Source organism: Mauremys mutica, chromosome 6 (assembly GCF_020497125.1).
Source record: "Mauremys mutica isolate MM-2020 ecotype Southern chromosome 6, ASM2049712v1, whole genome shotgun sequence".
NCBI classification, from domain to species: domain Eukaryota; kingdom Metazoa; phylum Chordata; order Testudines; family Geoemydidae; genus Mauremys; species Mauremys mutica.
In genome coordinates this window covers 50,422,474-50,436,071 of record NC_059077.1, presented here as the reverse complement: position 1 = coordinate 50,436,071, position 13,598 = coordinate 50,422,474, and the positions used below count along the sequence as shown (strand labels likewise).

Here is a 13,598-nt window from a genome sequence, read left to right as displayed (position 1 = left end):
AGAGGGAATGTTGTCAGTACATTGGGAGTCACCAGTTGGCAGGGCAGGTGGCATGACATTGCTGTCTGTCTTTCCCTATGGGTTTCACTAGAGAAAAGCATCTTTAAAAATTCAGCCAGGAAACATAGGAACCACTCCAGCAAAGGCTATCCAAGGGATCACTGAACCAAGGTATCAAACATTGTTAAAGAAAGCAAAAATCAGACTTCAAAGTCATCTCACTCTAGAATCCATGATAACACAAAGATTCATCTTTATCAAAGGTAAGGGTCCCTGGACAGTTGGACCCTGTTTGTTAATATTCTGCCCTTGTTCTTGCAGGGCCGCCCAGAGGATTCAGGGGGCCTGGGGTCTTCGGCAGCGGGTCTCCCGTTGCTGAATTGCCGCCGAAGACCCGGCATTTCGGCGGTGGGTCCCGGGGCGGAAGGACCCCCCGTTGCCGAATTGCTGCCAAAGACCCGGAGCGGAAGAAGCTTTGGGGGCCCGGGCCCCATGAGAGTTTTCTGGGGGGGGGCCGGGCCCCGCGAGTGAAGGACCCTGCTCCAGGGCCCCCGAAAAACTCTCATGGGGGTCCCTGTGGGGCCTGGGGCAAATTGCCCCACTTCCCCCCCCCCCCCCCCGCCCCAGGCAGCCCTGTTTTCTTGTCCCCAGCATTCTGCAGCAGTGCTGACATGAAAGTTCTATTATAGGGAAAAAATAGGAGCACAATTGTGCTATTTGTGCTTGTTCGCTTATGACTAGAGAGGCTCAAATCACATTTGGATCTGGATTCAAAACACCTTCATGTTCATGAGTAATTTATTTACATCCAGGGGCTACTGTATTATAGGGATAGAGACTGTTTGCAGAGTTCAGATTTTGATCTGGGTTCTGACTGTGAGTACCCCCCTAAGTTTGGGGGTGTTTTTTATCTGGGGTTAGAGCAGGGCCGGCTCCAGGGGTTTTGCCGCCCCAAGCAGCCAAAAACTATAAACTAAATAAAGCTGCGATCGCGATCTGCGGGAGGTCCTTCACTCCGACCGAATTGCAGCCGAATAGCTGGACCTGCCACCCTTCTCCGGAGTGGCCACCCCAAGCACCTTGCTTGCTAAGCTGGTGCCTGGAGCCAACCTTGGGTTTGAGGTCAGACTCCTGTCTAGCTCTGATATAAGAAAACAAGATAATAAAATGTGCTTTCTCTGTTAGTAAGCTATATTCAGTAAGAATATACTGAGTATATCATAAGTAGTTGTGTTTCATAACATTCTCATTATTTGAAGTTTATTAAAAAAAATCCTAGTCTCTTGAAAGGCGAAGTTTGAGAATATGTTCCTCTATTTAGAGAATCCAGTGTTATAATAGTGATTGCTCTGAAGACTACATCAGCTTAAACCCTCTGCAAAAGGGTTTTGTATTTTATGCCTTGTTATCTATTTCAGGTCTTCATTTGCCTAATTATTACTCTGAGGCTGGCAGAGATTTTCCCTGCAGCGCTCAGCTCTGCTGACTGCAGAGACCCTACCTGGCACACTAAGTTAGTGCGTCAGCATTCTAGGTAGAAATGAATGAAAAATCAATCAGGGCAACTGCAGTGGTAGCCTATAGAACTCTAACCTACTTTGTGCATGGTTCCCAACATTTCACTGTATACTTAGGCACCCTTTAAAATGGTAAGTGGATCTGAAATAAAATATATCTTTTGTGATCTGTCTGACAAATATTCTGTCATCTTTTCTGTTTGGATCAAGTAAACTTAACACCCATTTTGCTAAGCTAACTTGCAGCCTGGACTAAAATGCCATGAAAATACGATTTACTTGCTAAGGATTCATTTGTATTTGTTTGTATTATACAGTATATGGTTATAGATTAGATCATTGTTACTTGCATTAATAGACCAATATGGAGTAGTTTTGGAAAACCAAAAGTACACTAAAACATTTTTAGAAGCAGTTATTGCTTACTATTTTGTGTATGTTTATGTGTACTTGTATATGTTCATATTTGCACTTCTGCATAGATAGAGTTAAATATTTTTTGATTTCTAGTTTAATTTAAAGGGATGTAGGTAACTCTAATGAGAAAAGCTTCAGTCTTTATGTCTAAAATACTAGCTACTGTAACTTTTTCAGCAGAGAGGGTTAAATATTTTATAGACTCGTTATACCATGATCAGGCTGTAACAAGTTGTGCAGTGCAACACTAAAGACTTCCAAAATTCACAAGCCTTTTTGTATGTGATGCTCTCACAGTGAAGAAGATTCTTTTGGCTATAAAAAATGAAGAGTCTACTCTTTCTGGTGCTGATTTCTATCTGCTGGGCTGAACATACTGGCAACTACACTCTGGAGCATGACAGAATTATTCACATCCAAGGTAAGGAAATACAGATATATACAACAGAAATTACCAATACATTAATAGTCCTCAGAGATATTGTTGTGCTTAATGTTCCTTAATTTTCAGTCCTGCTGCACTGCCTGGTTTTTTTTACACTGTTAATATTGAGCCCTTTTTCTTCTGTTCTATTGCATTATTATACTCTTAAAGAAATTTTGGAAAATGAAAGTTGCATTGCTTACTTTTAACAGCAGTTAGTCAATCATTGCAATAATTTGTGAGTAAAAGCCAGCATATTTAAAAAAAAAAGAATGCAGTCTAAAGTAATTAGCAACTGCAGCAGATTTAAATACCTTTACTTTATTATGGCATAAATATGATTTAAGGCTGGCTCATACCAAATCTTCACATCACAGATTATGATAATGGCTGATTAATACTTAGAAAGACAGTGAAATGAAATCAGAATCAGGCACACAAATGTCAGAAAAAGTAGCTTACCCCAAAATAAATATGTCCTTCCACATAGCTCTAATTAATGTGTAGAGTTATTCTGCCCCTCTGCATAATCTTGTTGGGTTCATTCGAATCCTAAAGCTTAGAGCTGTATCAGGATTTGAGTCTGCAGCACAATGCAGATGTTTTTTCAGTCCTAGCTTCAGTTGTTGAGGGTCATCCTGTATGAGGAAAGCCAGGACATTTATGCCATAAGGACAGGCAGAGATTTGCCTTCCTTTATTTGTATGTTTACTAGCACTGGTTGAGATAATAGCTGTAACATATAAATTTTGCAGAATTAAGAAACGTGGTGTTTTACTGCTGTGTGTGTGTGTGTGTGTGTGTGTGTGTGAGGGGGAGACAGAGAGAGAGGGAAAAAAAGTTTGGTGCCTTTTTCTTACTACTCATCAAATTATGTTATTTGAGCTTCCTTATAAAATAAAATATCAAGTTAAGGCTCAATACTGAGAGGTGCAGAGCACTCGCAACTCCCAATGACTTTCCAGGGATTTGTAAGTGCTTTGCACCTATTAGGACCAGGCCCTTATATCTTCAAGGTCAAATAAGAGTCACTGAGAGCTGGTTTCACTATAAAGAAATTCATGCTATGAAGGTCAAAGAAATATGCAAATCAAACTGAAGACATAATGGTTCTGTGACACAGTGAGCATTCATTCCCAAAAGTGAATTTTATATTTGACATTGGTGTCTAATTAATGTTTAAGTCTTCCTTTCTCATCATAACACTTCATTGCTTCATAGCACTGGACTTTTTTATTTATTTTTTTGAAGATCACTCTTAGTGCTGAAGCAAACATTTAAACAAAACCAAAGGCAGCTCTACCTAAATTTCACCTCTTAAAATTGCTTATTCACCTACTACTTTGAGTTTATTTTTCAAGCTGTACAATTCACTTATTGTCAGTCTCTCTGCTTACAATCAACTCAGTCTATGAAAGGATATAGCAGAATAGTTCAAAGCTGGCAAAACATCTGCTAAACCTCTTTCCCACCCACAAAATCTGAGCTCTTCCGCTTTCGATTCACCTCCTCAGAATAAAGCCTGAGTAATTATTATAGTCCAGCTTTACTACGAGCCCTGAAGTTCAGCTGATTCAGGCTCTCTAAGACCAAGTGGGAGAGTGAATTTCACAGTTGAGGATCATCCACTGAAAATGCCCTAACCCCACTTGTGGATGTACATAACATCAAGGGACTTTATTTAGCTGTTGCACATCATCTGAACTGAATGGTCAGTATAGAGCACAGAGAAGGTGGGTGAGATAATATCTTTTATTGGACCAATTTCTGTTGGTTAGAGAGACCACTACACTTCATAGTATAGAACACAAGCAGTGAGGTGGCTCCTAAGATACACAGGATGCAAATTGTAAAGGACATAATAGGTTAGACTGCACACCTGATGTTTTTACAATTAATTATTATTTTGTTAATTATTTGTATTCTGGTAGTGCCCAGAGGCTCCATTTAGAGTTGGAACTACATTCTGCCTAGAGCTGCACAACATATGAAAAGATCCAGACCTAGAAACAAGATGGAAGTTAGTTCAGGCTCTGGAGCATATGGGTAAAATGCTACATGCAAAAAGCACCACCAAATAAAGGAGGCAGCAGCATTCTTCAGCACAGCTGAAGTCTCTGAGAGGTTTACAGGTACTGTCATCATAGGGAGCAATGCACAGGAGTACTTCAGTCTGGAGATGACAAAGTTCTGGATAACTGTAGCAGGGTCCACATTGAAAAGGAAAGGTTGCAACCTTCCAGCTGACACTGGATGGAGAAAAGTGCTCTTGACCACTGCTGCTGTCTGAAAACCAGAAACTGCACAGAATGTTTAACAGTATCCCTCAGCTGTGAACTTTTAATTACAAAGGTCAGGCATACCCCGTACAATCAAAGGGCAAGAAATAATCTCTGCTATTTCTTCTTGATGCTTCCCCCCAGCCAATCAACATAATGTCTGGGCCAATTCTGCTCTCAGTTATGCTAGTGAAAATCCAGAATAACTCCATTTACTTCAATGGAGTTACTTTAGATTTATGCTGGCATAGCTGAGATCAGAAGCAGTCCTTCTGTCTTTTGTGGGTTCAGCCAGCTAACTCTGATTGAAGTCCCAGTCAGGATGGGGAAATCCAAGCAACTGCATCATATCTAGCCAATCACAGAGCTGCGATACTGATGTTAATAGTTATTGTATCAACTACGTAGCTCGTTATCTCAAAAGACAGTGGGCCAGACTCTTCTCTCAATTACAGTGGTTTCAGTGTAACTTGATTGACTTCAGTGGATCTACTCCTTATTTATACTAGTATAACTGAGAGCAGAATTTGGCCTGATATTGTAAGGAAGCTGCTAATAGAATATACACACTATAGCAGTAGCCTGAGAGAGAGCATCTCTTCTCCTGTAGGTCTTTGGTTCAGCTCTATCCCAGTTCATTAGTGACCAAAAATCACACAATTCAGATAACTGAGCATGGCCTATTCGTTGAGTTATCAGTTTATTTCCTAATAGGCAGATGGCCCCATTACAAAAATTCCACTACAATGTTACTAATTAGCCCCATTGTTGATTGCTTCATCCTAGAGGCCTCACATTAAACTGGTAAAAGAGAGAATTTACCTTTAGAGATGATCCTCCATGAAAGGTCTGCCACTCAGAAGCAAGTCAGTGTAGGGAAATATGTTGTACTGCTACCCAGGTACTATCTGCTCCATTGACAGCAGACTCCAGTCTCCAAGGCTGTTGATCTGGCACCACTAGTAACATTACTTCTGAATTCTACAATGAAGAATGAGCAAGTTGAGTTAATACTTCAATTTAAGCAAGGGTTAGCAGAGATTTTGAGGTCAGAAAATAAATTGTATTGAAAATTTTTCAGTTTAATTAAAATTCTTAAATGATTTGCTGTCCCAATATTTTTTCATTAACAGACACAAGGCACAGACAGTTTTTTCTAGGCTTGGTCTGCACACACATGACTTTAGCATGTTTGCAATCCAGTCCTGTAAGGTGCCAAGCCCCTTTCATTTCCTACTGAGGGGAAGTCACTCAGCATCTTGCAGGACTGGGTTCTTGATTCTGAATTTGAGAAGTTCCTTCAGTTTATGAAGGTTCCAAAGCACAACATCACTTTCCGGGGTTTCCCAAACCAAGGCTCAAAGTATTACATGTGGTTTGTGCTACAAAAAAGTGGAAAAGCCACAGAAGTTCTTTGGATTCTGGTTCATGGGAGGCTACCCTGTTCATCAGAAAAGCTGGCCTGCTTTGGAAGCTTATTAAAAAGAAGCACGTAGCACTGAGCCCTGGTAAATTGTAGAGCCAACTGGAAAGAGGAGATCCTACCATGGCCTGCAACGCTGGATGCTTCACCTTTAATTTCCCATTTGCATTGGCATATAAAAGCCTGGAATTTACATTGCCCTAAGCTCTGAGTAACTCTCTTGTATTATCACAAACAAGGGGACAGACTTGACAACCTGTCTTCCAGAGGGTCCTTGTTTTTTTTATTTTTTGTTTGTTTTTAATTTAAAATTAAATATAACATGGTAGAGCTAACGGATAATTTTTTGATAACTTTGACAGAGGTTTTATTTGTGTAATTTCAAATAATACAGTGGGATCTAACCCAAGATTGTTCAAGGAGTCCTCCTGTAGTCTCACTGCAGGGATGGTTTCTGATTAATCCATTCTTTGAGTTTAGCAGTAGATAAACAGACCGAGACAACACTGGACACTTTACATTTTCAGGGAGGTACAGGCAAATCTCTGTTACCCACGACTCTCTCTGGGGAAGGTCTGCAATGGGCATGTAAGTTATCTGGGAGGGAACTTTCAGTGCCAGATTGTATGCTGTCTGTCTGAGAACCCATAAGCAAAAAGCCCTCTCCCTCCTCAATATGCAGCAGCTCAAGTGGAATACTAAGTAGTTGTCCCTATGCTCTTAGCTGCCCTGAAGGAATGTCCTTTAACCTCAAAGAGTTGGAGGGAAGCATATAGGAAAGACACACAGAGGTCGGTCTCTAAAATAAATGGACACCCCAAACAGTCAGCAGATTTTCATTACAACAAACACAAGGGGTTTTTGTTATTGCTTTTTAGTCACAGAGAAGGGGGTTTGCTGCTACAGATAGTTACTGATAAAACATTTATTAAGAACATAAGAATGGCCATACTGGATCAGACCAATGATCCATCTAGTCCAGTATCCTATTTTCCAACAGGGGCCAGTGCCAGATGCTTCAGGATGAGTCAACAGACCAGGACAATTTATTGAGGTCAAGTGTACACTACAGTGCTACATCGGCGCAGCTGCACTCTCCTGTTGGCATAATGACTCCACCTCAGCGAGAAGTGGTAGTTGTGTCAGCGGGAGAGCATCTCCCACCGACATAGTGAGGGTTTGGACAGAGTGAAACTTGCGTTATTAGATCAACTTAAGCGATAGTGTAGACTTGACCTGAGTGATCCATTCCCTGTCATCCAGGCCTAACTTCTAGCAGTTAGAGGTTTAGGGACACCCAGAGCATGGGGTTGCATCTCTGTCCACCTTGGCTAATAGCCATTGAGAGACCTAGCCTCCATGAACTTAACTAATTCTTTTTTGTACCCAATTATAGTTTTGGCCTTCACAACATCCACTGGCCATAAGTTCCACAGGTTGACTGTGTGTTATATGAAGAAGTACTTCTTTGTTTGTTTTAAAGCTGCTATCTACTAATTTCATTGGGTGGCCCCTGGTTCTTGGCTTATAATAAGGGGGTAAATAACACTTCCTTATTCACTTTCTCCACATTATTTTATATATTTCGATCATTTCCGACCTCAGCCATCTCTTTTCCAAGCTGAACAGTTCCAGTCTCTTTAATGTCTCCTCAGATGGAACTGTTCCATATCCCTAATCATCTTTGTTACTCTACTCTGTAATTTTTCCTATTCTGGTAATCTTTTTTGAGATGGGCGACCAGAACTGCACACAGTATTCAAGATGTGGGCATACCATGGATTTATATAGTAGCATTATGACATTTTCTCTTATCTGTTTCTTTCCTCATGGTTTCTAATATTCTGTTAGCTTTTTTGAATGCTGCTGCACATTAAACAGATGTTTTCGGAGAACTATCCATGATGACTCTAACATCTCTTTCTTGAGTAGTAACTGCTAATTTATACCCCATCATTGTGTGTGTATGGTTGGAATCATGTTTTCCGTGTGCATTACTCTGCATTTATCAACACTGAATTTCTTGAGCTACCTAGTTTTGTGAGATCCCTTTGTAACTCTTCACAGTCTGCTTTAGACTTCCTTTCTTAAGTAATTTTGTATCATCTATAAATTTTTCCACTTTGCTGTTTACTCCTTTTTCCAGATCATTTATGAATATGTTGAACAGCACTGGTCCCAGTATAGCTCTTGGGTCGATCCTGCTATTTACCTCTCTCTACCCTGAAAATTGACTGTTTGTTCCTACCCTTTGTTTCCTGTCTTTTAACCAGTTACTAATCCATAAGAGGGCCTTTCCTCTTCTCCCATGACTGCTTAGTTTGCTTAAGAATGGTTAATGAGGGACCTTATCAAAAGTTTTCTGAAAGTCCAAGTATACTAAGTCCACTGGATCATCCTTGTCCACATGTTTGTTGAACCCTCAAAGAATTCTTATAGATTGGCGAGGCATGATTTCCCTTTACAAAAGCTGTGTTGACTCTTCCCCAGTGTATTGTATTCATCTACATGTCTGATAATTCTGTACTTTACTATGGTTTCAACCAATTTGCTGGTACTGAAGTTAGGTTTACTGGTTTATTATTGCCAGGATCACCTCTGGAACCTTTTTTAAAAATTGGTGTCATGTTATCTATCTGCCAGTCATCTGGTACAGAGGCTGATTTAAGTGATAGGTTACATACCACAATAAGTAGTTCTGAAGGAACTCAATATGAAATTGCAGAACTCTTGAGTGAATACCATCTGGCCCTAGTGACTTATTACTGTTTAATTTATCGATTTGTTCCAAAACCTCCTCTACAGTTCATCAGATTAGTCATCTAAAAAAAATGGCTCAGGGTATGGGAATCTCCCTCAAATTAAATCCTCTGCAGTGAAGGTCGATACAAAGAATTAATGTAGCTTCTCCATAATAGCCTAGTCTTCCTTAAGTGCTCCTTTAGCTTGCAGGGATTTCATTCTTGTGATTGTTCCTTTTAATTTCAGTTTAACTCGTCTCATTTTTGTGCAGTTCCCTTTCTGAAGTTTAAATGCTACTATAGTGGGTTTCTTTGTATTTCCCTCCTTCAAGGATGTTAAATTTAATTACATTATAGTTGCTGTTACTGAGTGGTTCAGCTATATTCACCTCTTGGATCAGATCCCGTGTGCCATTTAGGACTAAATCAACAATTGCCTCTCCACTTGTGGGTTCCAGGACCAGCTGCGCCGAGAAGCAGTCATTAATAATGTCTAGAAATTTTATCTCTGCATCCTGAGATGACATGTACTCAGTCAATATGGGGAAAGTTGAAATCCCCCATTATTATTGAGGTTTCTGTTTGTGTAGACTCTCTAATCCCCATTTCAGTCACCATCACCATCCCGGTCAGGTGGTCAGTGTATATTCCTACTGCTATACTCTTATTATTCAAGAATGGAATTGCTATCCATAGAGAGTCTATGGTGCAGTTTGATTCATTTAAGACTTTCACTATATTTGACTCCATGCTTTCTTTCATGTATATACCATTCTCGCACAAGCATGACCTACTCTATCATTCCTACATATTTTGTACCATGATGTTACCATGTCCCATTGATTTATCATCATTTCGCTAAGTTTCTGTGATGCCTGTTGTATCAATATAATCATTTAATACCAGGTACTCAAGTTCACCCATTTTAGTATTTAGACTTCTTGCATTTTTATAGAAGCACTTATAAAATTTGTCAATATAGTTGTCTGCCTTCGTGTAATGTAATTGAATGGGACTTTTTTTGTTTGTTTCTCTTTTGTTCCTACCTGTGCTTTATTAATTTATCCTCTCCTCTTTACTAGGATATAGAATATCCCCTTTAATAATTTCTTCTCCAAGGGATGTATCTTTCTGAACCATGTGCTACTTGGCACCTGCTGGCTTTTCCCCAAGCCCTTAGTTTAAAAACCTATAACCTTTTAAATTTTACATGCCAGCAATCTGGTTCCATTTTGATTTGGTGGAACCCAGTTCCTAGTAAATCTAAATTTCTAATCCAAACACCATTGTTTCATCCACAGATTGAGACCTGGCAGTTCTGCCTGTCTAACTGGCCCTGCATGTGTAACTGGTAGCATTTCAAAGAATGTACCATGGAGGTTCTGGACTTCAATCTCTTACCTAAGAGCCTAAATTTGGCCTCCATGACTTCTCTCCTACCTGTCCCTGTGTCATTGGTACCTACATGTACCACAACCTCTGGCTTCTTACCCAGACTGTAAATCTATCTCGAGAGGTCCACAACCTTTGCACCTGGCAGGCAATTCACCGCGAGGCTCTCCTGGTCATCACAAACCCAACTATTATATTTCTAATAATTGAATCCTCCATTACTATTACCTGTTTCTTCCTAATAACTTGAGATATGTCTATGTGTATTAGTGTGTCTTATTCTAGTATAGCTTATTCTCTTATGGGTTTGTCTACACACAAAACTGTACTGCTATTAACTATACTGGAATAAAGATAATGGAAATATAAGAGAGTAAGCTAAACTGGCATAGTCACGTTTATACTGGTACACCTGTGTCCGCACTAGGGATTATACCAATTGAATGCTCTTGGGGGAAAAAATCACATCTGTAACCAACATAGTTAAATTGGTATAAAACTGTGTGTAGACTAGGCCTACATTTACAGAAACAAACTATAGCAGTATAAGCACCCCTATACTGTTGTAACAGTCTCCACACTGGGAGGACTGTACAGGTTTAACTAAACTGGTATAGTTAAAGCAGTATAATTTTTCTGCAAAGACAAACCCGTAGGGACTCTGAGAAACTGTAAATAAGGAAAACTGTGATTTCCCTCAACACTCACTTTTGGGTATCTTTTGAACCCATTCAAAGTGCCACTTGCTGTGTAATAATTCAAAGACCCAGGGTATCTATTTGAGAGAAGAAATACTCCTCCTGTAAGTTGCAACTCTGCAATAAACAAAGTTGACTCAGCTAAAGCACTAACTGCCAACTTAATTCCTTAAGGGTGATAGGAAGCTTTAACATATGCATCCAATTTGTCCAAGATTTAAAAAACAAACAAGAAAGCCCAGGGGAGAGAATACATGGGACTTGTTTGGCTAGGCCTGTGCTATAGCATTTCCTTGAACAGTTGTGATTTAAAGTTAATGTTAAGCATAATTTCTCTACCCTTTATATACACCCTCTGCATGTACAGTAGCAAGTTTTCTGTTGTGTACACCACAGTGTAAGAAGCAAACTTGCAAATTTGATGTCGTTGGAAAAGGAAAGACATATTGATCAACCAAGGACAGGCAAAATTTCCATGTATGGAGAGGTCCTCTGCACCCAGAGCTCGCCCTTCCTCACAATAAGGTGGTCAGCTAGTGAGGAGCAGCTGGCAGCCAGAGCCGCTGTACAAGGCATCTGATACTGGCCACTTTCAGAATTAGCATAGTGACCTGGAGTGCTTTGCTCTTTTGTCTTGAAGGAAGTGAGTGGGGAGACGAACCCTGATTCTGCAGTGGTCTCTATGGCCCCAATGTAGGCTCCCTGCAGCAAATCTCTCAGGCCTATCTCTGCCCTCTCATGGCCAACTGTTTCCCAGCAGTCCTTATTCAGACAAGAAAATCTCAACACAGCTCAATAGCAAGAAGAATATCTCTATTAATCCTTCTATGCTCCTGACTTATTTTTCTTGCGTTTGCTGCATTTAATTGAACTGAATACTTATCTGCTTTCTCTTCATAATATTACCAAAAAAGTTTAAAATAATCTAAATTAGGGGCGATCTGGTGCAAACTAATAGTTCACTACTTGCAATTTGAATACAAGTCATCACTTAAAGGCCATCTGATCTTAAACCCCTAGTGGATATTTATCCAGATAACAGACCCATCACCTAATTTGGCCAAGTTGTCAGTCTCTGCTCAAAGGCAGCCCAAGATAGTGGATTCTTTCCTTGAGGGGCATTGATGAGCCATTAACAGCTGTCTGGCTACTCCATTGTTGTACCTGAAAGGCGGGTTGTGTGTGTTCCCAACCTCACAACATATTTCAGTAACACACACGTAAGCAAAACTTCATAACTTCCCATACAATGATAGCATATACAATTAAATAGGATATTAATGTTCACCAGATCAGAACTTTTAAAACGATACCTCACAAGGCAAACTTTGTACAAAAATGTATCCTAATTATATGACAGTGGTGAATATGGGCGTTCCCGGGTGCTACTCTGAGGTAGAGTGCCATAGTATTGTTGATTGGAACAGTTTTATGTGAACTTTCAACCCAGATTTCTGGCATCTCTATGACTAGATGATGAGATACTGTGCGTCAGAGGCTCATATCTGGCATTAATACTTACAAAAATAATGTGTGGAAAATAATTTTCCTGACAAGTTTCGAGCTGGAAGAATACAACTTTGACACTTATGCATTTTGCTCTCTCTTGATACAAATGAAGTGTAGTTGGTGTTTCAGCCAAATAAGTACAAAAAAGCTTGTGTTGGCCAGACAACAAATTTAGAGAGGTGTTTCGCCAAAAAACAAAACAAAAACATAGGGGGAAAAAAAGTTTCCATGCATAATTCTTCATGTTTTGTGTTAAAAATGTGTCACTACCACAGATTCTTCACTTCAGATACTCAAATGTAGTCTTATTAGTACTAATATTCCCTAGATATAATGGCTGATTAGTGTTACCTTTGTAATGACTACTGAATCCTTGAATAAATGCAATATGGCCCACTTTGTTGCCCTATCCGAGGAGTAAGTGATCATATTTTAAGACTAAGGTTATGCTTAAATCCTATAACAGAATAGCAAAGCTGTTGAAAGCAGGAATCAAATCTAGCTAATAACTCCATGGATGTTCCACCATTGGGAGCAAAATAGTGCCTGGAAGCTGAAACTATAGATCATGTAGGCAGTAAAAGGAATGTACCTGACAAAACACACTCAGTATAGCTGAAGGAAAAATTCTTAAAATTGTGGTTTTCTTCCATTATTCACATATTTTGTAGTTGGACTGTAAGTTCTTCCCTTCAGCTCTCATAGACTCATAGACTTTAAGGTCAGAAGGGACCATTATGATCATCTAGTCTGACCTCCTGCACAATGCAGGCCATAGAATCTCACCCACCCACTCCTGTAACAAACCCCTAACCTATGTCTTAGTTATTGAAGTCCTCAAATTGTGGTTTGAAGACCTCAAGCTGCAGAGAATCCTCCAGCAAGTGACCCGTGCCCCATGCTGCAGAGGAAGGCAAAAAACCTCCAAGGCCTCTGCCAATCTGCCCTGGAGGAAAATTCCTTCCTGACCCCAGATACGGCGATCAGTAAAATCCTGAGCATGTGGGCAAGACTCACTGGCCAGCACCCAGGAAAGAATTCTCTGTAGTAACTCAGATCCCAGCCCATCTAACATCCCATCACAGACCACTGGGCATACTTACCTGCTGATAATCAAAGATCGATTGCCAAATTAATTGCCAAAATTAGGCTATCCCATCGTACCATCCCCTCCATAAACTTATCAAGCTTAGTCTTG

At 40.1% G+C, this 13,598-nt stretch overlaps 1 protein-coding gene across 4 annotated transcripts in view; it reads left to right on the top strand.

Annotated features, from left to right (window-relative positions):
• The window catches only part of HAPLN1 (hyaluronan and proteoglycan link protein 1), a 92,480-nt gene that overhangs the window by 39,055 nt on the left and 39,827 nt on the right, over window positions 1-13,598 (top strand). For all 4 annotated transcript variants that reach the window (XM_045020162.1, XM_045020166.1, XM_045020167.1 and 1 more), the window contains one exon: window positions 2,232-2,355. In XM_045020162.1, coding sequence (XP_044876097.1) covers window positions 2,259-2,355 — 97 coding nt within the window. In that variant the 5' untranslated portion in view covers window positions 2,232-2,258. The remainder of the gene's footprint in view (window positions 1-2,231; window positions 2,356-13,598) is intronic.